General features: G+C 34.0%; 1 protein-coding gene across 1 annotated transcript; it reads right to left on the bottom strand.

Annotated features, from left to right (window-relative positions):
- Positions 1–7,917: 7,917 nt before the first annotated feature.
- On the bottom strand, positions 7,918–10,137 carry LOC149933799 (uncharacterized). Its single transcript, XM_090157434.1, has one exon. It carries the CDS (start codon positions 10,135–10,137, stop codon positions 7,918–7,920), a length of 2,220 nt encoding a protein of 739 aa, XP_090013560.1.
- Between the last annotated feature and the right edge of the window lie 16,920 nt (positions 10,138–27,057).

The following is a 27,057-nucleotide window of genomic DNA, read 5'->3' as shown; positions in this document are numbered from 1 at the left end:
CTTTTTTTATCTGCAAAGTTCGTTTTGGTTAATATAAATTATAATTATTATTGAATATCTTTGAATTTTTTTTAACAAATATTAAAAATAAAATTTAAATTAATTTTTAAAATATTTTTATAAATAGAATTCCTAACATATTTAACATTAGTTGAAAATGTAAAATTCGCTCTGCAAACATAAAAACCGAATATTTAAATTTTAACAACAGACAGGTGAAATCAGAAGCGCATTGTGAATGTAACAGAATTAATAATGACACGGTAATTAAGGTTTAAAATTAAAAAATAATCGATTTAAATATCCTCTTTTTTAAGGAACATGTTTCTGCAATTATAATTTCTATTTTGAATTCCACAGTTAATTTAAAATTAAAAAACATGTCCTTAACAGTTGAATTGTCTTTGTGATTGTGAATACGATAACTGGTCTGCTGTTTAAACTGAAATCCATAAATCAAACGGTTTTATGATACAGTTTGTAGAACATGTCGTCTAATTAGTAAATAATAATTTAAGCTAAATTGTTCGAAATCTGATACCTTGGATTGAAAACAGAATATAATTTGTGTTAATTAATGTTTAGTTTTCTTTTTATTAGAATAACAAAATCTAAGACCGTTGCGCCCGTACGTTCGAAAAAGCACACAAGTTCAACAAGTGACGTTGCCTGTTAAAACATGTAAATAATTTCCTTTATGTAACATATACGTTAAAATTAACTTGTTTTATAATTAACATTCGATAGTGTACAAGGTTACACTTATTATTTATTAATATAAGATAAAAGTATTTTTGAGAAAATTCACTTTATTCTAGTGAGACATTCCAAATCTGGCTATTTTTTAATAATGATTCTCATATTTTTTATCTTAATTTATAATAAAAGCTCTTACAGATAATTGATTTATAGAAACTACGCTGACAATATAAAAATACAAAAATGATACTTTTTTATTTATTTTTACGTTTTTAATAATTAAATTTAAAAACATGTTGATAATATTCAAAACCAAATCCATTCCATTATTAGCAATGATGCTGTTGTTCAAATGTAATGTGTAGGGGGAATTCAGCATAAAAACCGCTCTTTTAACTACGTAAACACATAACAAGTTCAACATAAAATCAAAATTTGTTAGTTAATATTTATAATTATATTCATTTAATTATACTAATTAACAATTACAAGTTTTAGCCCGAATTTCAAACCTGATACCTAATTTCGTAGTAAAGAAATATCTTCTACGAATTAAGGTAAATATAACTATATTTATTTGTATCCTTATAATTTGTTTTTTATATTTCTATATTTACAACCTTTAATTTTTTTCATATTACTAATAATCTCTTAATTAAATAGGCTATTTTGTACATATTTTGAGATTGTTTTGTTAATCTTATTATTATTATTACTATTATTATCAATAGTTGTTAAGTATTATAAACGATTGTATCTTCAAAAAGTAAATTGTCAATAAGCTTTGTTTTTAAAACCATACATTTTTATTTACAATTTTTTTCAAATTAGAGGATTTATTAATTATCTAGCGGTTGTTTGTAAAAACCAGTTTTTTCTTCTCACTGGCTCTGTTGAATGTTTCCTTGTGAAACGTGATCTGCGTTTATAATTTTATCGTTTGTTAGAAAATTGTTGAAAAATCCAAACTAGTTTTACAAGGCTGTAATTGTAGTCGATAACGTTTACACGTGACGATAATTAAGGGGTGGGTATCAAATCAGTTTTACAAGGCTAATACAATAGAATGTTGAACCAGTTATATCATAGAGGTAATTATAATTTATGAATTTAAAGATATCGCTCGCAATCCGGCTGAATTTCTTAGACCGTGTCTTGTACGATGGCTTTGCGTGTTTCTGGTAACGCTGTTCAGCAGAAAAATAAACTTATAAATCAAAGTAAGTATTATTTTATTTGAAAAATAATTAAAATTATTAAACTTAATTTTGTTTTAATTTAGCCACCGTTAAACACCCGTTCGTTTAATGTGTATAGTCAGAGAAAATTCTATTTACAATGTTGCTATTTTGTAATTTAAAAAAGTTAATTATTTTTTATTTATTTTAAATAAATGGGTTTTGGAATTTTTATTGATTACGTAACTTAAAAATGTTTTTCCAACTTTAGAATATATTATTTTACTATTAAAAATTAACCAGACATCCTTTGGGTAAAATTATAGTCTTTTGGGTTGCAAAAGTTAGTGCTCGGCAGTCGATTAATTTTTATCCATGAATAAAATAAGCTCGGCTATATTTCAATATTTATTTAAATAACCAATAGTTTAATAAAAATTGCAAAATGTTTAAATAATTGAAAGTGAATAAGCCTATTATTTAAATAAAAACAAACAATTACTTAAATAAATACCACTTTTATTCAAATAAATGCATGGTTGCGTTAAATAAGTTAAAATGATATACTTTTCCCCAACGTTTTAAAATAAAACGGAAAATTTGTGGATAATAAATAAACAATTGCGAACACTTGCAAAAGTATCAATAAAAACTACATTGTATCTTCAAAAATGTAAGATTTATTTTTATATTGGTAAAGTAACACGTTTTATTGTAGGTGGATAACATTATACTTTTGAATTGCTTAAAAAGTAAATAAATTGAATTTTTTCATAATACATTAGCGACTATATCTCTGGCGGATATCGCCCGATTAAGTTCATTGTAATGGTTTTAAAATGTTTGTTGATTGTTTATGTAATTAATTTATTATTTTAATATAATTGTTTTTCGAATTTTTATTTGATTATATTATTTTAGAATGTATTAGTGTACTATTGAAAACCAATTTCCCTGATAAAATCACACCTTTGTATGGCAAATGTTAAAAAAATGTATCTCCAAAAGTAAATACATTTTATTTTATTTATTATAAACAAAATTGGCTATATCTCGGGCGAATATTGACCAATCAGCGCCATTGTAATTTGTTGTGTTTTTAAAATATGTATTGATTGTTTATTATGTCGTTATTGTATTATTTATTTATCTCCAAAAGTAAATAAAATTTCATTTCAACAGGGGTAAAACATAAGTTATTGGTCGGATATTGACCATACAGGGCTATTGCAATTTGTTGTGTTTTAAAATATGTATTTTATTTCGACAGGGTAAGTTAAATTGTATTTTATTTCGACCGGGGTTATACATAAGGGGCTATATCTCGGGCGAATATTGACCAGCGCCATTGTAATTTGTTGTGTTTTTAAAATATGTATTGATTGCTTATTGTGTCATTATTGTATAATTTATTTATCTCCAAAAGTAAATAAAGTTTCATTTCAACAGGGGTAAAACATAAGTTATTGGGCGGATATTGACCAATCAGGCCTATTGTAATTTGTTGTGTTTTAAAATATGTATTTTATTTCGATAGCACGTGACAGACAAACTTGTCAAGGCTATAAAGCGAAGGTTTCCCCATATCCCAAATAACTAATTAGCATTTTAAATGGCGAAAAAACGAAAAAAGTGACACCAAAAGTAAATAAGTTGACGTAATCAGGGGGTCACATATTACCACCCATATCTCGGGCCGACCTTGTCCGATCGTGTCCCAACTTGTTGGGGTGATAGACCGAGGCTTAGGGGTGGTAGACAGGTGTCAGGCGTCGAGGTCAAGGATCATCTTCAAGGTGAAATTTGAGATTGAAAACAAAAATATGTTTTTCGATTTTTCCAAGGACAAAAATTTTGTTTTTGGAAAATATTTTGGGGGTGTTTTGGGGGGGTTATGGCGGCCATCTTGGCGGCCATCTTGGATTTACATGTTCATATTTAGTCCTACTCTACTTATGGAAGGGGAAACCGAAGATCTCGTGGGAAAACCCCTTAAACCAGTGGGGAGAGAACTTGAAAACTCAACGCAGAAGGGGTTGTTCTGAGTTTTCACCCAGTGCCACAAGCTAGGATGGAACCCGGCTCCTCTTACTGCGAGGCGGAAGTGCTAATCACTCCGCCACCCCACCCTAAACTATCCTAACTAAGAATTTTTCCATGCACACTAGAAAACCCCCAATTATTTCAAAATACAATACAGCACAAAATGTCAAAATTACAGACTACTGGCGCCAGTGTCCGTTTCTCATCTACTAATACAAGAGTCACCGTAACTTGGCTGTCACTGGCGCCGGACTGACCCACTTAGAGATTACCTACGAGTTTTTGAATTTAAAAGTGTTCAATATAGTAGAGCCGTCGTGGTGGCCGCCCGAATGGATACAATGAAATAAAAGAGGGGGTCAAGACGAACTTGAATTTGACTTGGTCCTTTGGTACCCTTGGTATGGCATTTTATTTTTAGGCACCGGAGCGGCGACGGTCGGGCAATAAAGAAGGGATTCAGCTTGAGTGGAGCTGGGCGTGATGTCAATTATAGTGACGAGCGTGAAGTAAAGGAGGGCGTGAGATAAAAACTGCTTCTAGAAACGATTTCCAAATCTTGGTTAAAACTAGCATTTCCAAGTTCGGTGTTTAATCCTAATTTTTACGTTACAGACCCTAAACGGTTTTACAAACTAAAAACGTTATCGCAGCAAATGGGGGTATAATTGAACCTTTGAGTTGATACGAGACTATTGAAATGTGCTATGCTGCAAAGCTACAAAATAGGTATCCTAATAACTTGAAAGCTTACGTCTATCACCTACCGATCAAAACCTATATTATCGTACAACATGCGAATATTTTTTGAAATTTAGAAGTTAGACAGTTTCCGTCTTTGTACGTATGTCCTGTAGATTTCCAAACTATCTATAATACGTTTTTCTAATAACACCCTTTCCGAGAAAAATAGTATAATTATTTTTTTTGGCCTGTAACCACATTGTAGAGCTTGGTCTCAGCTTAAAATGATTTATTTATTTAGTAGAACTACTTATATACGAACCAGGAGAAAACTTCGTACAAAAACCCCGTAAAAGAAATCTCGAAAATTAAAATTATTAAAATATTTTGTCGTAAATTCAAAACGTCGAAATAATAAAAGTTCGCAAATACTTAATCCTGCTGTGCGAAAAAACCTTAGTGGTGTAATATTATTACTCGGGTGTGGGTTTAAATGAGCTTAAAACATTTAACTCTCTCCAAACTTTATTCTTATTCCAACAGTAAAAAATATCATAACATCCCTTTTTATATTTCAAAACACAACTGCCGCATTTTTCAAAACAAGAGAGCATGCGCTCAAAACTTAACCACGTTTTACATAAATCCACACGCGCCGATCTCCCTATAAAAATCAAACCTCCTCGTTAATAAAATTTCGATAACAAGCCAATTCGAATATAACAATAATATTTTACACATCTCTCCCCTAACGACAAAACACGTCCTCGTGTTTATTTTTTTTAAACTAATACAAGGCATATTCGTTTAGCGATGTGTTAGGTCTACGTGCTCTTTGTGGACGATTAGATAAAGCATCTTCGGTATTGTCTTCCAGCAGTATTTCGTTGGTGGAAATAGTGATTTGGGGGTGTCTAACTTTTATTTCCGTTTCCGGGGTATCGTGTACCTCTTTATTTTCCTTGAACGCATTTTCATTACATTTCTTTGACAGAACTGGTGTGTAACATTTCTTGAGACGGTTATGATGGACAACGAAATCTTTAGAATCTTCATCGCGAGTTATTTTATAATTAACTTGTCCAATTCGTTCAACTATTGTGAATGGTCCCGTCCAAGGTTGCAAAAATTTCCGACTCGTCCCAGGTGGACAATACGGGTTAAATAGCCAGACGCGGTCTTGGACATCAAATGGCTTAAATTTCACGTTTTTATCGTATTGCTCTTTTTGATACGTCTGTTTTTTCTGAATGTTACTAGTTACTCTAGCGTTTATTTTGTTCATTTCATTCTCAATCTGTCTTAGATATTCTTGAGCCGAAGAATTGTTTTTCTCTTCTAAATCTAGAATTGTGTTGTGTGGTAGTGTAACGTCTCTACCTGTCGCTAGTTTGTAAGGCGTGACTCCGGTTGAACTGTGAATACTACCTCTGATTGACATTAGCATATACGGTAACCAATCGTCCCAATCGGTTTGATTTTCCGAAACGTACATGGTCAGCTTTTCTTCGAGGGTACGATTCTGGCGTTCGCTTAATCCATCACTCTGGGGATGGTAGGGTGATGTTCGCTGTCGTTTAATTCCCAATTTCCTGCAAAACTCTTGAAAGGTTTCAGAATCAAAATTTCGTCCTTGATCAGTTATGATGAAATGTGGAATTCCCCAGGTAGCCACGTAATTTAACAGCGCCATTATAATTGTTTCAGTTTTCTGATCTGGTAAGGCAATCGCTTCTGGCCATTTAGTGAAATAGTCCGTAATAGTTAGAATATATTTGTTTCCACGTTCAGTAGTGACCAATGGTCCAATGACGTCAACTCCCACTTTTTCAAACGGCCGACCGATAGGAACGGTCATTAAAGGAGCGACTTCGTAGTGATGGGGTGGTTTCGTTTTGGCGCAAGGAACGCATTCTCTACACCAGGTCGTAACATCTTCGGCCATTAGGGGCCACCAATATGTTTGTTGCACAGCCTTCAAAGTCTTTTCAATGCCGCGGTGTCCAGACGTGGGTTCATTGTGATAATAGTGTAAAAATTCGGGAATCATGAATGTCGGTACTACAACTTGTGGGTTGGCTGCATTCTTTTTCTTACGGTATAATACGCCATTTTCAATATAGAGAATTCTTGCATTTTTCCATAGCGACAAGTATCTTCGATTCACTTCTCCGTTTAATTCTAACGAGCTGGTTTTTATTTTGGTCGTCAAAACTTGTGTAATTTTCTTAATCGCTTCATCTCGTTGTTGTAAGTTCGCGAATTCCGCTAAGCTATACAGGGGTTCGTAACCAAATACAGCGCTGGCAAGATGGTGATCGGTATCACTTTCAAGGTCATCGTTAGGTTGATTTGTCATTCGTGAGAGAGCATCAACCTTACCGTGCTTCTTCCCACACCTGTATTGAATTTCGTAATCGTATTCTTCGAGTTTTAGGATCCACCTGGCGAATTTTCCTCTGGGCTCTTTCATGTTTCGAAGCCAGACGAGTGGATTGTGGTCGCTGATGATTATAAAGTGTCTACCGAACAGATAAGGGCGAAATTTTTCCACACCTTCGATTACAGCCAACATTTCGCGCTCGACTGTTGAATAGTTTCTTTCGCTTTTGTGAAGAGTTCGACTGTCGTAAGATATGACTGTCTCGTTCCCATTTTGAATTTGTGACAAAATAAATCCAATACCCGAACCGGAAGCGTCCGTCTCAACTCTAAATTGCTCTTTAAAATTAGGGTACCCCAAAATAGGTGGCGATGTCAAACGGGTCTTCAAAGTTTTAAACGCTTCGTCACAGGAGTCTGTCCATTGGAACTGAGTTTTTGGTTTCAATAGCGCGTGAAGTGGTGAGGCGACACTAGCAAAGTTCTTAACAAATCTTCTATAATATGACGCTAGTCCTAAAAATGACTGTACTTCGTTAGTTGTACGTGGTACCGGCCAGTCCAAAACTTTCCGAATGTTCTTCTTGTTCGGACTTATTCCTTCGCCAGACACCACGTGACCAAGATATTCCAGTTCTTCTTGGCAGAAGTTACATTTTTGGGGATTCATTTTAATTCCAGCGTCTCGAAGACGAAAAAAAACCTTTTCAAGTCTTTCCAAATGCTCCGAAAAAGTTGACGAAAACACAATTATGTCGTCCAAATAAATAAGACAAACTTCCCACTGAAGTCCTCGCAATACACAGTCCATGAGTCTCTGAAAAGTACTTGGGGCGTTGGTCAAGCCAAAAGGCATTTTATTGAACTCAAATAGTCCTTGTTGCGTAATAAATCCAGTTTTCTCTCTTCCGTCGGGATGAACTTCAATCTGTCAGTATCCAGAGGCGAGATCCAAAGTAGTAAATAAATTAGCTCCAGACAAATAATCCAATGTATCGTTTATTCTCGGAAGAGGATACGCGTCCTTTTTCGTGACGTCATTCAACGCTCGATAGTCCACGCAAAATCTCCAGCTGTTATCCTTTTTTTTTACTAATACGATTGGAGCAGCCCAGGGACTAGAACTAGGAGATATGACTTTATGTTCTAACATTTGTTTTAGCTGGGTATTAACTATTTCCTTTTGCGAGTTTGGAATTCGGTACGGTCGTTTTTTAATCGGGGGAGCATCGCCGGTATTTATTCGATGTTGAACGCCTTTAGCTAATCCCAAATGAAATTGATCTTTAGCGAATAAATCTTCATTTTTTGAAAGAAAGTCTTGTAGAAGTGCCTTTTCAATTGTTGATATTGGACATTTGTTTAGGTTAAACTTATCTAATGATAACGAGAATTCCGATTTTCCGAACGAACCATTTACTCGTTCTTCCTCAACATCTTTTACTTCATGTAGTGTACCAATTACGCAATCGCGGAAGAGAGTCGTTGGTGAATTTCCTGTATTAAGCAATCTGACGTAAAGAGCACCTCCTTTTGTGTCAACTAGTGATCGTCCCAAAGCTAGAGTATTTGATTGACGAAATCCTTCTACTGGTTCGATAAGGCCGATCGACATCTTAGGAGTTATTTCACCCTGGATTTTTCCACGTACGATCGATTCGTGCTGAGCCGGTATTTCAACATTTTGGTCCAGCGTAACGCGACATACAACTGGGTCACTCGAGTGTTGTGATCGAATCAAAGGCAAAATAGTATCGCCAATTTTTAGAACTTTTTCGTTGAGCTTGAGAACGGCTCCTAAATTCTCTAGTATATCACATCCTATAACGCAGTCGTTAACTAATCCATCCGCTATATATACTTCCCATCGTTTTTTAGATCCTCCAAATTCGAATTCCACTTCAGCGATTCCTCGTACTTGTATAGCTTCGCCGGTTATAGAGTATAATTTCGGTTGACTTTCCGCGGGTGTAATCGCGTCAGGAATTCCCAAGTCACGCGCCATCGATCCTCGAATAATAGTGATGGAAGAGCCGCTATCCACAAGACCCGATGACTTAACTCCGTTAATCTTTACAGAAATGTAATACGTTACTCCGTCGCGACCCTTAATTTGCCCAGCTTGGTTTCTACTATTTATTTGAGTTCTTCCATCCCGAGAAGCAATTTGGTCCGTACCGCTCGAAAAATTACCACGGAATCTCCGGTTCCGGTTCTCGTCCGCTTGACGTTTAAAACAGTCACGCTGAAAGTGTCCTTTTCTCCCACAATAGTAACAAGTTGGTCTTGAATCGGGTTGTTGATATTGGGCTTGCAAGTTAGGTTGAGCTTGACTAAACTGCGCCGCTGCTTCATAGTGATTCTGACGATCTCGTGGAGGGTGAAAGTCTGACGCGCAGGCGTTCAATTCTCGACGAGTTGAACCCGTTTCTTGGTGGTACTTTTGTAAACGTAACTCCGCTAATTCGACAGCTAACTTTGAGACTGTTTCTTTTAACGCTTCGACATCATTGTTAGTATTTTTTGTCAATTGCACTGTTTCGAGGACTCCGTCACTCGTTCCTTGTGAGGCTCTGAGGCAACGGTTGGAAGAACGAGATTCGTTTCTACGTAATTCGTTTAGGGCTTCAAACCTTTTCGCTATTGACAGAGCTTCAGTCAATGTATTTGGATTAGCTTGAAATACCCGATCTTGTAATTCCGGCTGTAAACCATATAAAAATTGTTCGAGTATCAACGTATCATAAGCGACTGCTCCTAGGCCTGGCATGGCTCTTTCAACTAATCTCCGTAAGTCTTGACAAAAATCATCGAGATGTTCTCTAGGTTGTTGAAATCTTGCCCGAAAACCTGCCACGTACACTCGTTGTCGTTCCGGTTGTACGAAAGCTTCTTTTAACGCGTTTATAAGGTGATCATACGTGTCCTTCTGATTCGGAGCTAAAGCGTCGTAGGTATTGAAGGCTCGTCTCGTAAGTAATGTAGGTAGAATTCGTTTCTTTCTGTCGTCGTTCCAATCGTTGGCGATAGCGCACACTTCAAAATATTTCAGCCTGGTTCCGAAATCACCGTCACCATCGTACTTCTCTGGAGTAGCGGTGACACTTGACCGATGAATTGGTTCCGGGTCTGGTTGTCGTCGATGAGGCATATTTGATATATATTCTTTGTTTTACTTTCTGTAGTTTCCAATAATAACAAGCGATATCCCACTTCTGACACCAATATGTAATATTATTACTCGGGTGTGGGTTTAAATGAGCTTAAAACATTTAACTCTCTCCAAACTTTATTCTTATTCCAACAGTAAAAAATATCATAACATCCCTTTTTATATTTCAAAACACAACTGCCGCATTTTTCAAAACAAGAGAGCATGCGCTCAAAACTTAACCACGTTTTACATAAATCCACACGCGCCGATCTCCCTATAAAAATCAAACCTCCTCGTTAATAAAATTTCGATAACAAGCCAATTCGAATATAACAATAATATTTTACAGTGGCATCGTAAACATTACGTAATAAGTGTCTTAAATACAACCTTTAGCTGTTGTTGTTTTTGTAAACCATCCTGTATAAGCTTCCAAAATGTTGAATGAATGGTTTCAAGTAGAGTTGCGAATCCACGATCGGCTCAGTGGTTTGTTCGATTCAAATGGTTAATAACGGCCTCTGTATCCGTTCTTACTCTTGAAGGTTCGTTTACTTGCCTTCGGAGGCTTTAGAACGGTCTACACAATATAGTTATCCTATTATATTAAGATACTAATAATTCTTAGATATTCTCACCAAGGGAAGGCCTGGCCATTTGGCCTACTAACAATAGGGCTGCCACTGACCATATTGGCTACACTTTGTTCAGATTCCAAAATTTTATTTAAGTAACGCAGTCCTCTTTTTCCGCCAACGCAGAATATTTCAAAATCCTTGAGCAAATTACGGTTTTCAACAACAAAAGCTCATTTCCTTAAGTTCTTCTTACGCTTTTGAAGCGTCACAGACAGGGATGCTAACGAAACTGAAAATATAAACTCGATCTTTAAAATACATATCTGATAAAACTTGGTTGATCGGCCAGCTCCGTTTTCACATGCTTTTTTAAAGATTTCACAGAAATATCACGTCTATATTATAAATTATCTGAAATCTACTTGAAGCCAGCGACGAGATTCCACCTCGGCCCTATATGAGTACTGACATAGAGCGTCCCACAGACCACTTGTGTTGCGTCATTTAAAACTTCTCGTCTTCTCTGATCGTTTGTATTGCGCATGTGGATCTCGCCAGTTGCTATAGTTACCTTATGAAATGGACTGCAACTTTCTTCTTCCTTATCTTTTTATAAGTCTAAAAAAATATAACTATAAATATTAAAACTTTTAGCCATGGTTTATTATAAATTGTTAAATTTTAAAAAAGCTGCTACTTCATGACTTAGAAAAAACTTTATTTTATTAACAGTCATTCGCTGAAGAAGGACCACGGTCCGAAAGCTCCGAATAAAATAAAGTTTTTTCTAAGTCATGAAGTAGCAGCTTTTTTAAAATTTAACAACTTAAAAAATATTTTATTGTTTGGTTTTATGAATTTCGATTACAAATTTGAGCTACTTCATGTTATAATTCTTTAAGGTTTTTTCATCACCAGTTTATCTCACAATGTAAAAATGATCAGGCCTTACAGTTTGGGTTATATCTTTAAATACCAGGTTTCCACTAAGACGAAAGTTTTTCAAAACAAGATTAACAGTTCTTTGAAATATTTTCATCTTTAAAATACACCAGCAACTTCAAGCTTACCTTATTCAAGAACCTGGTTTAATTACCAAATAAATGACTGAAATTCCTTTTACTTCAAATAGAACTATTGTGAAATTTCATTTAGGTGAACCTGAAAAGTTCAGTTATTGCATACACTCGCCCAGACTACAATTAGATTAAAACATTCTACATGTTGCGTAACTTTGTAAAATGACTTACGTATTTGATAAAAAATTCCCGACGTGTTACGAATAGTCTCACAACCTTTATTTATGCGTTGTCGCAGAGTATGAATTTTACAAAACAGCCCGCTATTTATACTTTAATATCTACTTATCTTTGTATTCGGAGGAGCTACGGACAATTTCTTAACAAAATGGATTTTATTTTTTTAATACAGTCTGTAACTTTTCTGACTAGCAAAATTTAGCTTTAACCTCTGGGGTCGCTTTGTTTGCGATCATTTTGTTGGACCTTATTTTCAACCACCGAAGCTAGATCATGAGGAATAACAACGATTTCTGCGAGATACTTTACGTGCCGTTAAAAACCAGCCGGCACATTAGTTTTTTTACGATGTCAAATAAGAGCTCATCTGGAGGGTACGTCTCCTTTGAGGTGTATAGCGCAACGTGGAGCAGTTTAAAGATATCAAGATCTAAACCCAATCTAATTTTTCATCGGAAGCTATCTGAACAATTAAGTTTACAGGACAGAAGAACGTGAAGTTGAGGATTTTGCGACAACGCATAATTGAAGGTTGTGAAGCTATTCGTAAGAGGCCAGGAATTTTGGATCGAGTACGTGAATAATTTCTATGACGGGCTCACGCTCTTACATAAAAGCTAGAGGTGGTAATTTCAAACAACTCTCGTAAAAGGGTAAAGTAAGAAATGCTTTTGTGTCTTCACATTTAATAATTAAAAACATTTGTGACAAATATCTGAGTCTTATTTTACTTCTAAAAGCTCATTAGTTAATATGTATTAAATTCTATGCAAGAGACACGATTCTTCGCGAATGAAATTGTTCTATTAAAACTGTTTTTACATTATTTTAAAAGTCTTAGTTAAATAAATTTAGTCATGAAATACCGTGCCTCTTGCATAATATTTTATATTTAGTATTTGAGCCATGGCGTCTTAAGCCTTCCATGTAAATGCTCAAGAAATAACTTTTGCAACTTGTTATTAATTTTATTGCTTCAGCTATTATGAAACCACTGTTGATTTTATACAAATAATTTGGCTCAAAGCAGAATATTGTTCGTCAGGTTTAAGGATGTGTAAATATTTTTGAGGTAGTTTTTAGGAAGCCCGTAACTCTAAAGCAAGGCATTCAACTTTTTTTACTCATAAGGACCCAAAACACACACCCTAGAGTATACAATATTCTTATCCGTAATACACTGTATAATAACAGTGCGAATAATTTTCCATTTCATTTAAGAATGTAATTTCAGTTTAAAGCTGAGGGGTTGTATATCAATGTTTTAAAAGTATGGTAAACAAAAGTAATTCTACTAAATCAATTTAATTTTAAAGCTTAGGCTCAGCTCTACAAATTAGGGCTTAGAGAAATCTTTAAGTTACATAAACATGGGGAGAACTATAAATTAATATAAAAGTTTGTTCGTTTTTTTATTTTGGGTTTGTTTATTTTGATTGTGGTAAGAGATACAGGTTTAGCGCAAGATTAATGTAGCCTACGTTATCGTCTGTCCAACGAGTGCTAGCGCAACATTGTGGGTCATATAGAACAAACTCTATGGCCCAATAAGCTTTAGTGATCAAATTTGACCAACGCGGGTGAAAACGGGAGAAGTTACACTCAGATTCTTAGAAACTTTTGGTGTTTCTTAAATAATTTCAAAGAATTTAGGAGAAAGGAAAATTTTTCCTTATAGTAAATTTCTAGAATTCTGGCACTAATAACAGCTTTGCAAATCAACATTCGCGGTACCGATCATTTTTTGTTGTTGTTTTAAAAGGTTAGTTTTTGTGGCCATTGTTTTGTCGAATATATAGCTGTCTAAAAGTTTTTTGAAGTACTTAAAATTGATTGGCCGCCATTTGGTTAAACATAATTAAGTGCCACAGTTAAAAGATAAATCTGAAAAAAAGGTTCTAGAGAGAGGTTCACGAAAGTGGTATATTTAGTCGAATACTTATATTTTGGATTATTAAAAAAAATAGAGAATAATAATAATATAAAAAGGCTAAGTGAATATTTGTTTACTTTTCCTATGGAACTACTCAAATTACCGGAGAAGTAAATATGGATTTGTAAAAATCTTTTTGTTAGATTTTTACCCCATAACTCCGTGTTAGTAGCGCTTAAATGTTCCCTGACTAGTCTAGTAGAGTAAAACAATAGTTTCTTTTAAAACAATCAATTTTATATAACCTTCGTGGAATTTTTAAACATATGTGTCATACAATGGAATTGAGATCAGAAATACATTACGCACTGAAATTTGCTTTCCACTTTCATTTAGACATCGAAGATATCGCAGTAAAATTCTCCACCATTTTCTTTACGATAATGTTTAAAAGTGCAAAGGGTTAAATAAGTAATGAAAGTATTCCCTTGAGAACAGTCGTTGTGAAAAAGATACAATTGTTTTTACAGGAGTGCCCTGCATTCTTGATCGTTTCTTAAGAAAAGCTAGGTGCTTTATAAAAGGTATAAATTCAAATGCTAGAAAAAACAGCAAAGCTTGGCAGTATCCTAAATCCGTTTATTATAAAAATCTTTAGGTCAATCCTGAAATTAAGTGAAAACAAATTTACTTTCACTCTCCCAAGCGTAAGATAAGACGACATTATGACTTAGAGGAAGTTCATCTTCACAAGATAGAAGGAAGATAATATTAACCTACTAATTTGTGGATCAAATCTATTTTGTGATAATACCAGCTTTAAATTTCAGGTTTTAAGCTTTGGTATTGCGGTTTACATATTTGAACTATACGGAATATATTGTTTTTTTTTGTTTTTTATTTCAACTTTTGACGTTTGAAGAAAAGATTGTTAAGTCTTCTAAACCTAATTTCTTTCTTAAATAATCTGTAATGAAGGGAACATGTAGTAGACTTATTGACAAACACACGAAATGCGGTTTTAAATGTGACCCTATTGTCGAAACCGATTATGTATCAAATTCCAAAGGACTACAACTTGTGGTTGCCAAGTGGTAAGAACTCGCGCCTCGCAGAAAGAAGAGCTGGGTTCGATCCTAGCTAGTGGCACTCAGACCAGCTCCTTCTGCTCTGAGTTTAAAAGTATTTTCCCTTCAGGATAGAGGGCTTGTGACATGGGACAGCTATTCTATTTAATGTTTGAGAATATAAGTTATGAGAGTGCCTAGCTTAACTTTCATTCTCTTAAGGACTAGAATGTAAAAGACGTTAGAGATAGTTTAATGAATATCTAAAACAAATGACCTCTTCCATGCAGTATTTCTGCAATAGATCTCCATTCTCTAAAATTCTGCCCAATTATCTTACAAAAGGAATGAGAGGGAAGCCACGAAATTGTTTATTACAATTTAAGATATACTTGTAGTTAATTTCATTAGACCTCAGAAAATAATCTTTAAAAAATATATTTATAAATTGCTTTTGAAATCTTGAATTGGAGACCTTTTCAGCGTTTGAAAGTCAAACAATCCTTCGGAAAACAATACGTCATAAATAAAAAAAAAACGATTTTTATACGAAAAAAGCTTAATAAATGCCAAATAATAGATTAATATATTCGAAATAATCTTTTCGTGCACGCCAAATAAGTGCTTATTACTCGAAAAATAACCTCTTATTTTATGCCAAATACCCGCTTAATACACGAAAACTAACAACATAATTTACGCCAAATAACCTATACATACACGGAAAATATCGCTTAATACAAGGAAAATAACCAATAAGTCCACGCAAAATAATGAAAATGTTCACGAAAAATAACGAATTAATGCACGACAGTAACTTATTAATGCATGGCAAATATCCCTAACTACGTGAAAAATAACAAATTAATGCACGCAAAAAAACCGATTAATGCAAGCAAAATAACCAATTAATGCACGCAAAAAAACCGATTAATGCAAGCAAAATAACCAATTAATGCACGCAAAATAACGAATTAATGCACGACAGTAACTTATTAATGCATGCCAAATATCCCTAACTACGTGAAAAATAACAAATTAATGCACGCAAAAAAAACGATTAATGCAAGCAAAATAACCAATTAATGCACGCAAAATAACGAATTAATGCACGACAGTAACTTATTAATGCATGGCAAATATCCCTAACTACGTAAAAAATAACAAATTAATGCACGCAAAAAAACCGATTAATGCAAGCAAAATAACCAATTAATGCACGCAAAATAACCAATTAATGCACGCAAAATAACGAATTAATGCACGACAGTAACTTATTAATGCATGGCAAATATCCCTAACTACGTGAAAAATAACAAATTAATGCACGCAAAAAAAACGATTAATGCAAGCAAAATAACCAATTAATGCAAGCAAAATAAGCAATTAATGCACGCAAAATAACGAATTAATGCACGAAAAACAAGTTGGCAAGCCAAAATATACCTCTCCTCGGAAGAATTGTCCCTAGTGGTATTTATTTCTCGAGATGACCCTTGAAGATATCTCCGCAATTCAGAGTTATTTAATAAAAACGTAATCCCGGTTCAATCCCATCCGGTAAAATTTTTTAATTTTAATTAAAATAATTGAGACGAAACAACCGAGTTTAATTTATTTAGAATACTATAAATTAAGTAGTTACAACAGCGAGTTAGACGTATTTAAACAATGCACAATTGAATTTTTACCCTTTTTACAGAACAAGTTTATCATTTAAATATAATACGAAGCAAATTTTAATGAAAGAAATATCTACAGAGGGTATTTGTATTTTTGTCGCTTACGACATACTTGCCGCATCTTTAACGCTTATTTTATTTCAACACTCGCCCTTGATGAAGATACCGTAGAATAGCTATATTCGACATCTGGTAGTGGACGACTCGTAGACTTCCTGTTGACGTTGTGACACATACCGCATGAAAAAGACCAATACCGTCCAATTTCCAATATCATATAATGACTCACACACCCAGAAAATCAATGACTGCATTAGAAATCGTAGATGTCCAAATATCCACACCAATAAAAAATGAATTAACAAGAAGCGAAAAACTTACCATTCACAAAGCACAGAAAGCCACTTGACTAAACGACAGCTCGTATATCAATAAATGACCGTAGACGGAATAGTTAGGGCTCTTTATAAATAAAAACAAACAAACCCAATTGATGAACTGCATTAAACATCTTAATCAGTCGAGAAAACGTTTAAAATAAATTACGAAGTAATGACGACCCAGTTAAAAACCCAGACCACTACGTAAACCACTCGATATTTTCTTCATAAATGAACTAATACGCTAAACACACAATAAATTTAAAAAATTACTAAAAAAACCCAAATAAATTACAAAAAACTAACGGGTTCTACCCTTTAACCATTTTATCTGCTTACTGCGCTAAAGCAAGATTTGACCTTTATATTTTCATACGCAAAATATTTAGACTTTAACAAGTACACAAAAATTAAAAAATAAAGTTCAATAAACAATATATACAGATATTTTATTCATCCGTTTCGTAACAAAACCCACCGTATCATAATTTTTCCCTTACTTTAATATTTTCCCTAAGGAAGCCAATGGCTCGGCGGTGAACTTTCCGCATGGTAACAATGCGACCCGAGTTCAAATTTTACATTAAAATACTAAAATATTTAATTAAATATAAGATTAATATAATTTATAAATGTTTAATTAAATATAAGATTAATATAATTTATAAATGTTTAATTAAATTTAAGATTAATATAATTTATAAATGTTAAATTAAATTTAAGATTAATATATTTTATGAATATTTAATTAAATTTAAGATTAATATAATTTATGAATATTTAATTAAATATAAGATTAATATATTTTATAAATATTTAATTAAATAGAAGATTAATATAATTTATAAACATTTAAAATGATGTAGAATAAATTATAGTACCTAACGTTATAACTTAGTGGTTAGAGTAAATCTCTTGCACGCAGCAGACCCGGGTTCGATTCCCAGCCGGTGCCAATAAATAACAAGGCGTACACCGCGAACATTTGGTGGAAACCCTGCCATCTGGATGCTAAGACGTTTAACGTAACTTTTAACGCTCGGTCCTTCACAAACACGGAAAATTACAATACGCAGCCGAAGAAACTATTATACGACAACCAATGTCGAAGAGAGAGGTTTTTGTAAAAACCTTTAACCTCATTCCAAGCCACTGCGAACGCGGTGAATTCGGGAAACTGCGTACGCAGTGATTACCCTTTGCACCGAAAATGCGAACGCCTTCGCAGGACAGACACACACACAGACAGACAGACACGGTGATTGTAAGACCCCTCGTGTGGGACATAGTCCCTTCGGAGAGGTAAAAAAGCATTTGACACACGAAAAAATAAAAAAATATTGTACTCGAAATAATCTTTTAATGCATGAAATTTAACCGCTAAATCCACGAAAAATTACTCCTTGTTCCAAATACCAGCTTAATACCGTATGATTTAATGTAATTTAAACTGAATAAGCGCATTGTATAATCGGTAAGTACACATAATTTAACAATTAAAACACCTCTCTGTCTTTAATTTAATGTACTATTATTGGAACTCGCAGTCTCCACAAATTTATTCCGGTATCCAACAGCGAGCTAAATATGTTTCGAATATCTGACGACCAATTTTCCACAAAAGTACGAGTTTGCAAAACTAAAAAACCGGAAGATTCGCTACAATATGATGACGTTACTTGGGCGATTATGTAGCGGCGATTGACGACAAAGAATGGTTTTGGCTCAAGTTTGCGAAACAGTTGAGGCAAAAAATGACTTTCTGCTTCGATTTATGAAATGCAACAAAAACGATGTCTATTGTCATGGCCATTAAAAGAATACAAGTGCTTCGTTCCCTTGGAGAATATTTTGTGTATTCTGCCGGAGCCCGAAACGAATGAAAAATTTTGTTCAAATCTGAAGATGAACAAAATATGCTTAGATAGCGTACAAGCAGCGTTTGATAATCGTTTCCGTAAATAGTTTATCTAATCTAGTGCTTTCAACGGTCGACAGATCAGGTCATTCGTGTAACATTTTCCAGATGTTACCTGAACAGTTATCTGACTTGCCCATTTAGAATTAAATCCAATGTAAACCAAAACTAAATTAAAATTCCGTTATTTTGATACAGTACTGTTTTATTTATCCAACCTTAAAATTTCTACCAGGTTTTCATATTTTTATTTTTAAAGAACGAATAAATAGATACCGATCTGATCTGTTCTTTTCCCCCATATCAGATATCGCAACTGATATCTGGGAGTCGGTTGGAAACACTAGTCTAATCCAGTGTTATCTTTTTAATATTTAGAATAAAAGTTTTTGGAAAATTTCGAGAATTTATTACTGAATTTTGACCTAATATTTCGCCTATTAGAAATAGTTTAGACATAAAGTGTTGTACATCAAATTAAAGCTTATTTTAAGAGCAATTTTATGAATCCAAAATCGAAGTTTGCCCTCATTGCGAAATTCGCCGTCGAAAATGACCCCCCGTTGAATAAAAATCACGAAGTTTTAACTTAGTATAATAAAACGGTAATATTTAGAAAATAATAATCAATGTTTTCGAAACCCTTAAATCGAGAGTTTCATAGTAATCATCGAAATATACTTCAATTTATTATATAAAATGTTTGAGGGTGCGAAAATGAACTTTTCAAGAGTTTGAAAAAGAGACTTATTTTTGAAAGGCTCTAGTTACGCAACCGCTGCATCAATTTCACCCAAAATTGCAATTTCCCCATGGTTTTGTCCCTTGTTTAAGTGGTTTAAATTTCATTTGATTCGGCCGACCCATGGTTGCATGAGTTGTCGACTTGACGTGGAATGACCCTTCAATTCTTTTGTGTTTAAAAAATTGGGTTACGTTCAATTCTTTTGTGTTTAAAAAAATTGGGTTACGTTCAATTCTTTTGTGTTTAAAAAATTGGCTAACGTTCAATTCTTTTGTGATAATAAAGCTAAGCCCTAAACAAATTTGTTTAGGGCATAGCTTTATTATCCCTTTTTATTATGGACTAATCTTTTTATTCGCTTATTTTTTCATCCTAGTAAAATAATGACTGATAGCCATGTGTAAAGTGACGTAGAATTGACGTTATACCCAAACTTATCAGTGCAGTTTCGAGATAAAAAATACCCAACTTAAAAACCAAATATCACACGCCAATTCTGAGTTTCGACATCGTCACTGCACGCACTCACAGTGAAGACTGGGCAACGTATTAGGCCTAACGATGACGTCTGAATTTCTCCAAAATGAGTGCTCGTTCTAAATATTGATATCTATAAACATTTTCACTCGGAAGATGGTTAACCGACACGCTTATGTATTTAAATTAAGGTTTATGTGTTTACAATTTTTTCATTGACACCTAGTTCATCGTTAAAACCTTAAAAATATCACTTTAGCCTTTTGGACTGTTTAATTAGTTCGAATGGTAAATTAACGAACTGTGCCAAAAGCTTTGAATAAATTTTTCAGAAAGTATTTTATTAAAAAGATTTGATTTATTACAAATGTTACATTTACGGTGTTAGTATCATCATACTCGTCAAATCAAAATACATTGGCAAATAATTTCACATTTTAGATTTCCAATAGCAATTCATTGCTCTCATAATCGTAGCATTGCATTCCGTGGATAAGGACTGACCACATTCCTGGAAATATTTAAATGTCAATTGGTTATTTGTTGGCTTATTAAACTAACGAGGAGTTTCGAGGACTCCAACATTTTAAGAAGTTAAGGAGATAAATGTCGTTCTAGGTCTAGATACCTCTAGTTAAATCATATTTAATCGAGGAAATGGTTTTCAACCCCCACTATATACAGTAACGCCAGGATATTTGGGCTACGGAGGCCCTATATTTACCTTTCCGAGAGGACTTTGTCACATAGGAGGGTTTTACAATTGCCGTGTCTGTGGGTCTGTAGGTCTGTAAGTCTGTATTGCCTACGCAGTTTCTTGGAATAAGGGAAAAGGTTTTTTCAAAATCCCCTCTTTTCGTCATGCTTAGGGTTACGATAAACCTCTCAACGTCCAATTGGCAGGGTTTCCACCAAATTTTCACGATATACGTCTTATTATCAATTTGCGATAATATCGCTCGGGATGCGATATCGGGTCTCCTGCTTGAGAGGCGAATGTTGTATTACAGAACCACCGATGCTTGTTATTCTGCGATGTTTTTCAAAAACAGCTTCGGCAAAAGTCCGTTACGCTGTTATAAAGTTATTAACGTCAATTTATTATTTAAAATTTTAAATTTTTATAAATTTAATCAAATTAAAAATTAATTAATAACGATGGAGGTCTATTTTAAGGTTTCAGGTTACTGGAAGTCGTGCAGTAATGTAGGCTTGTAACCCTGGCCTTATTTTAAACAAATTAAGATCCTTTTTTGGAAGCCGAAGGGGTTTCATCTGCAAAAGAAAGAGAAGTACACTTGTTATAAGGTTTAATTCTTGGATTAATGAAGTAATTTTAGATCTCGTTCATGTCAATGTACTACGATTAGATTCCATAAATTTGGGCGTTTGTCTGTACAAAATCCTTAAGCGAAAACAAAATGACGGCATGGATAAGAATGGAAATTACTCAATAGACGAAGAATGGTATTTTTAATTTAACAATTGTAATTATGATACCAAAATTTAGAAGGTTGCTTGATGGTTTGTGATAACACATGGCGCATTCAGTTACATCAACTTCACAGAATGAAAACATTAACTAAACAAATTGTATTAAGTCAAGATAGAGAATGTCACGCTATACATCGAGCTTAAGTATGATTTCCATCATTTTGGTAACTCTCTGTGAAAATGTAACCATTTTTCTTCTTTCAGGGTAAGCCAACTCACAGTTAGCTTTACCATTTTCAAAGATGGACCACTTCTCATTCTCCGTTGAAGATACATTTTTTTCAACAATGACGGTCAAAGACAAACTTGTTAAGAGCTGCACTTCAAAAATAGTTTTTCTTGTTTACAGAAATAATACAAGTAGAGGTGCAAACTTAACAGTTCAGAGCTCTAAACGTATCTACGATTCCTTCAACTGATGTGAGTGTTGCAACCGTGTCAAGGTTATTGGAATGGAATTCCTTGGGGCTACTTTGGGAATAATTGATATAAATGTTTCAATCTTCATTGACACTTCATTTTAATTAACCGAAAAGGTCTTTAGAGTAAGGAGTGTCAATAACCCCCAGTCAAATAAGATAGTTGCCAAATTTTATGGATGGTGAGGCTCAATTAACTGGAGATTCTTATGGCTAGTTCAATTGGTAAAATAGTATAATGTATTGTTTGAATTTCCGCAATTCGTCCAGAATGTGATTTTAAAGCATTAAGATATAAGAAATGACCAGCTGAACTCTGTTCCTTTACATAATTAATCATTTTATGGAATTATTTTATTAGAATATCCTTAATTTATTCTCTAAAAATATTATATATTGCTTCTAATCAACGAATATCTAAAAAGTCGATTAGTATTAAAAAATATATAAAGTGTGTATTTTTAACATGTGTTGAGCTTAAGCCGATATGATTTTGCTAACTGATATTTATTTTTTCAAATACGGGATAAATTGCATAGTTTCCTTGAAAATTTGTTGTATGATCGATGAGTTACGTTTTTTTAAAGCAATGTTCAGCTTCTAGTTTAAACGTTATTCATCGTAAAATATCAGTATCCGTAATAAACTGAAAAAACGAATTGCTACCGATTTATCAACGGGAAAAATTATTATCGGGGTCAGTTTAATTGCGATATATTTAACACTAATTTATGCATAAAGTTAGGTAGGTCATCTCATCTCTTCTAAGATTCTTTCACAGCTATGGCCTATTAACTTTATCACCTTTTCATTAATATGCTTTTCTCTTCGGTGACATAATTAATAATTGTGTAAAATTGTTTTGAAAGTAACAATTGGTAGTATCCTACGTCTTTAAAATTTATTTAAGTATGACACTACCTATTCATATTCGAACGTTTTACAAGAGATATGCTACAACAGGCTTCGTTACCAAAGAGACGTACTCTTATACTTAGCTAGGCTAATACCCAAGGCACCACCTTAGGCCTAAGTCGTCGAGCGACTTTTGAAGCCATTAATTCAGATGGCCGGGTTACAATGCAATAATACTTATGGAAGTATGCATTGGGAAATTTTTTTTAAGCCTAATTGCCAAAACGTAGGAGGATTTTGAACAGTTTAGTAGATTTAATAATTTTCTACCAACAGAAGCAAATGATACCAACATATATGTAAATTAGTTACCAAATGAACAAAAATACCATAGAATATTTAACCTCAACATATTATTAACGGTTCAATTAATTTAATTATCAGCAATAATTGTTGGCCGATATCGTAATTTAACCTATAGTAATTTTAAAATTTTACAATACTATTATAACCGATATCAAGTTTAGTGGCGCCATCTGATGCCTGGTTTTTGAGAAAATTAGTTTGAAAATATCAGTATCGGGTAAAATCAGTAATTTAGACGTGAATCAATTATCGCAAAATCCCGATATAAGTAAGCGATACCAAAATCATTTCAGTTTCGGCCCATCACTTATAGAAAGGAAACACTTTTTATAAGTAACTTTAGCGTTGAAAAAGTAAATCCATGTCTGCCTTTTTCCCTCATGCAGTTCGTTTAAACAAACCTATCCCACACTTCAATTTCTTTAGTGGAAAGTCTTATCTAAGCCTACACTCTTTTTGAAAGTAATAACATATCTTTGGCTAAAATTCATATTTTTTGAAACTCGTCTTGTGTCTCCAGCTTAAGAAGCTTGAGTGTGGCCATTACCGGTGATAAGAGAAAATGTTTTAAGAACTTTAGTAAAACAGTTTCCCTTGTGATATTAAAAGGTAAAATATTTTTGGAGCTATATAATATTAAATAATAATATCAAATATAACTTTGTCAGGTCATTGGTATTCAGCCTCGGCCGCTTTAGTTCATTCGTGGCCCCATTATTCTGTATCCAATACTGGTATCACAAATCTGAAACAAATAATATAATTTAATGATAATTATTTAACTGTGAATAATAATTAAATAGCAAATTACTCATTTATAATGCAAACCTTACATTGAAAGTTTAACATTTTGGTTAATTAATTCGCACCACATCCCAACAGAATAAATATCCAGTTCAATCAGAATCCTTTATTTCGACATATGTAAACGTGACGAAAGTAAACCCAATGCGATGAGAGTTATTTTTTAAAAGCGTGCACTTAAGAAAATGCTGATACCGATTGAATGATAATAAAAAACACACCTCTCTATATTTGTTATTATATACTGCGGACGATTTGATATTGACAAGCACAAAGTCAATAGTGTCAATTATGAACTGGCAGTTTGTAACTCTGCAAGGAAAAAGTCTGAAAATGTGTCATTATTAATATAAGAAGATGAGCTTTTTTTCCATCACTTCTAAAAAGTCGTCCTCTTCCATAAAGAATGAGACGAGGCAATTGTATGAAACCCAAACCCTCAAGCTACGTACCATTACTACAAATGTTAAAATAAAAATACTTTTCAACATAAAAATGTTCCTACCAGTTCTTCCTGTATTAAGTATTTTCCATTCTTATCCATACCGTCATTTTGTTTGCGCTTAAGGATTATGTACAGACAAAAGCCCAAATTTATGGAATCTAATCGTAGAACATTGACATGAACGAGAATTAAAAGTACTTAATTAGTCTAAGAATTAAACCTTATTACAAGTGTACTTCTCTTGCTTTTGCAGATGAAACATCTTCGGCTCGCAAAAAAGGATCTTAAATCATTTAAAGGCCTACACTACTGCACGACCTTCAAATATCGTAAAAATGTGCACTCCATACCTAATTTCTCAAAGTGTGTAAATTACGGTTTCCGTATAATTTTTCTCGATATTTTTACAAATTAATACACGACACTAGCACTCACATTTTCCGTAGTTTCACCACACGCTATTTTGAAATTTAAAGTGACCTTTAGCACTCTTTCCGGTTGACCGTGACCTTTTGACAAACTCACTTCCGTTCGAATTTTCATGATGTTAGTTTTCGCGCTCGAAGACAGAAGGCGCTTCCAAGCTAAAAGTCAGAGATAACGGCAAATTCCCGGGGGAAATCTTTCCCGCTTTAATTTTCCGGAGCCAATTACAATAGGCATACGTCACAGCCACTTCAGCCTATGAGAACTCTTAACCACGGGCCAGCTGAATCTGGCTGCTGAACGGAACTGAACTCGGCCCTTCAGGGTCGCATAGATGGCGATTATTGCCTCACACTCACGTGGTGTTATTCTATGACGTAACGACAACTAATCGGAGCGAAGGGGTCGAATTTGTACGATCCCTGTGGACGTAATGCGACATGTGATTTCGCGCCCAATGAAATATGAAGAAGAAAGTTGAAAGATAGAAGGCGTGTCACAACTTTCCTAGGAAAGTCTGCAGAATATCCCCCAGGAAGAATTTTTGGTTTTTCTGTTTTGAAAGAATTGAAGTGTAAGCCTTCCTCGTTTCCTCTGACCTTTTTATCCCCTTTCTTTTATCCTTCTTTTATCTCATTAAATGAAGAACTCTGCTGAATTTTAGGGATCGAAATTTAAAAAGAAAACGAAATCTGACGACATGGTTCTGCAAGATTAAAATCTGATTACTATGGAGGAAAACGGTACTAATACTAATGATCGGGAACAAGGTAATCGTCATTTAGGAATTGGGTCTTATATACTAACTCCAATATTATTTGCCAGCAATAGTTCCAACAAAACATTCAAAGATATTGGACTAAAAAACACTTCAAAAGCTTTAATCACAGCAATTGGGGAAATCACTGAATTAGATATTAGTGGAGCCTTATATCTACAACCCTAGAATAAATCTCAAGAACCTCTGATAACATGCATACAAACATTATGCGACATACAAGTAACGGTCAAACATACCGGGTCTAATGAAAAATCAATTAATTGTGGAGTAATCTCTAGGGAAGATCCATTTTTAATAGATACCGAGATTGCCGAAGACCTACTATGCAATGAAATTCATACCAAATCAATATGAAGAATGGGGATTAATAGCTCTACCGTATAAATCACATTTCTTTCTCCACCTCCAACATAAATAAAACTATTCTATCGTCGCTTCCAAGTCTACCAATACAGTGTAAACAATGTCAACGATAAGGTCATTTTTCCCATCAATGCCAAACATAGAAGCCCATCTGTATCACCTGTGGTAAAATACATGATACAGTAGATAATTGTACGGATCCACCAAAATGCATTAATTTTAAAATGCCATATAAATCTACCCACCAAAACTGTAAATTAAAATAAATTGCATTACATATCCTCCGAACACAAGATAGAGAAAAAATCACTCACAAAGCAGAAATAGCGAAATTCCACTCTTCAAAAAAAGCTCCAACATATACCTACATCCTCAAATACATCACGTAACACCTCTAACACATCATGGGCAAAGGTCTCCGCAGTGAAACCTACACAACAATCTGATATTGGCCTACTTTCCGACCAATTCACATCCAAACTGATTTTTTTATATCAGATATATTATCTCGATTAGTACAATTGGATATGACCGAGCTTCTAGATCTTTTTAATGAATGTACTCATCGCCACATACAGTCCTCAATAACTACAGCGACACTCAAGGAAAAATATATTCGTTAGCAGTATCATACAAAGAAATCACTACAACCGCTTTCGATGCCTAACTCCGAAGCCCACTTTTCCACCATCCTGCAATGGAATATCAACAGTCTGCATTGTAACTTGCCGTCCCTTATCTCTCTTATAACAGAACTCTCTCCAATAGTTATCGATTTCAAGAAACTCGACTACAAAACCATCATCGCAATAATTTTCACCATAAGATTTATGACATCTTAAGAGCAAACAGATAACATTCCAAGGGCAGAGGTGTTGCCTTGTTGATCCGAAAATGCCTTCATGCAACGTTTTTCCCCTTCCTCAATCCTTACAACTTCAAACTATTGGTGCCCAAATCCAGTGGAACAACTCCTTAATTAAAA

Source organism: Leiobunum rupestre, chromosome 8 (assembly GCF_980474605.1).
Source record: "Leiobunum rupestre chromosome 8, qqLeiRupe1.1.hap1, whole genome shotgun sequence".
NCBI lineage: Eukaryota > Metazoa > Arthropoda > Arachnida > Opiliones > Sclerosomatidae > Leiobunum > Leiobunum rupestre.
This window is presented reverse-complemented; position numbering and strand designations above follow the sequence as displayed.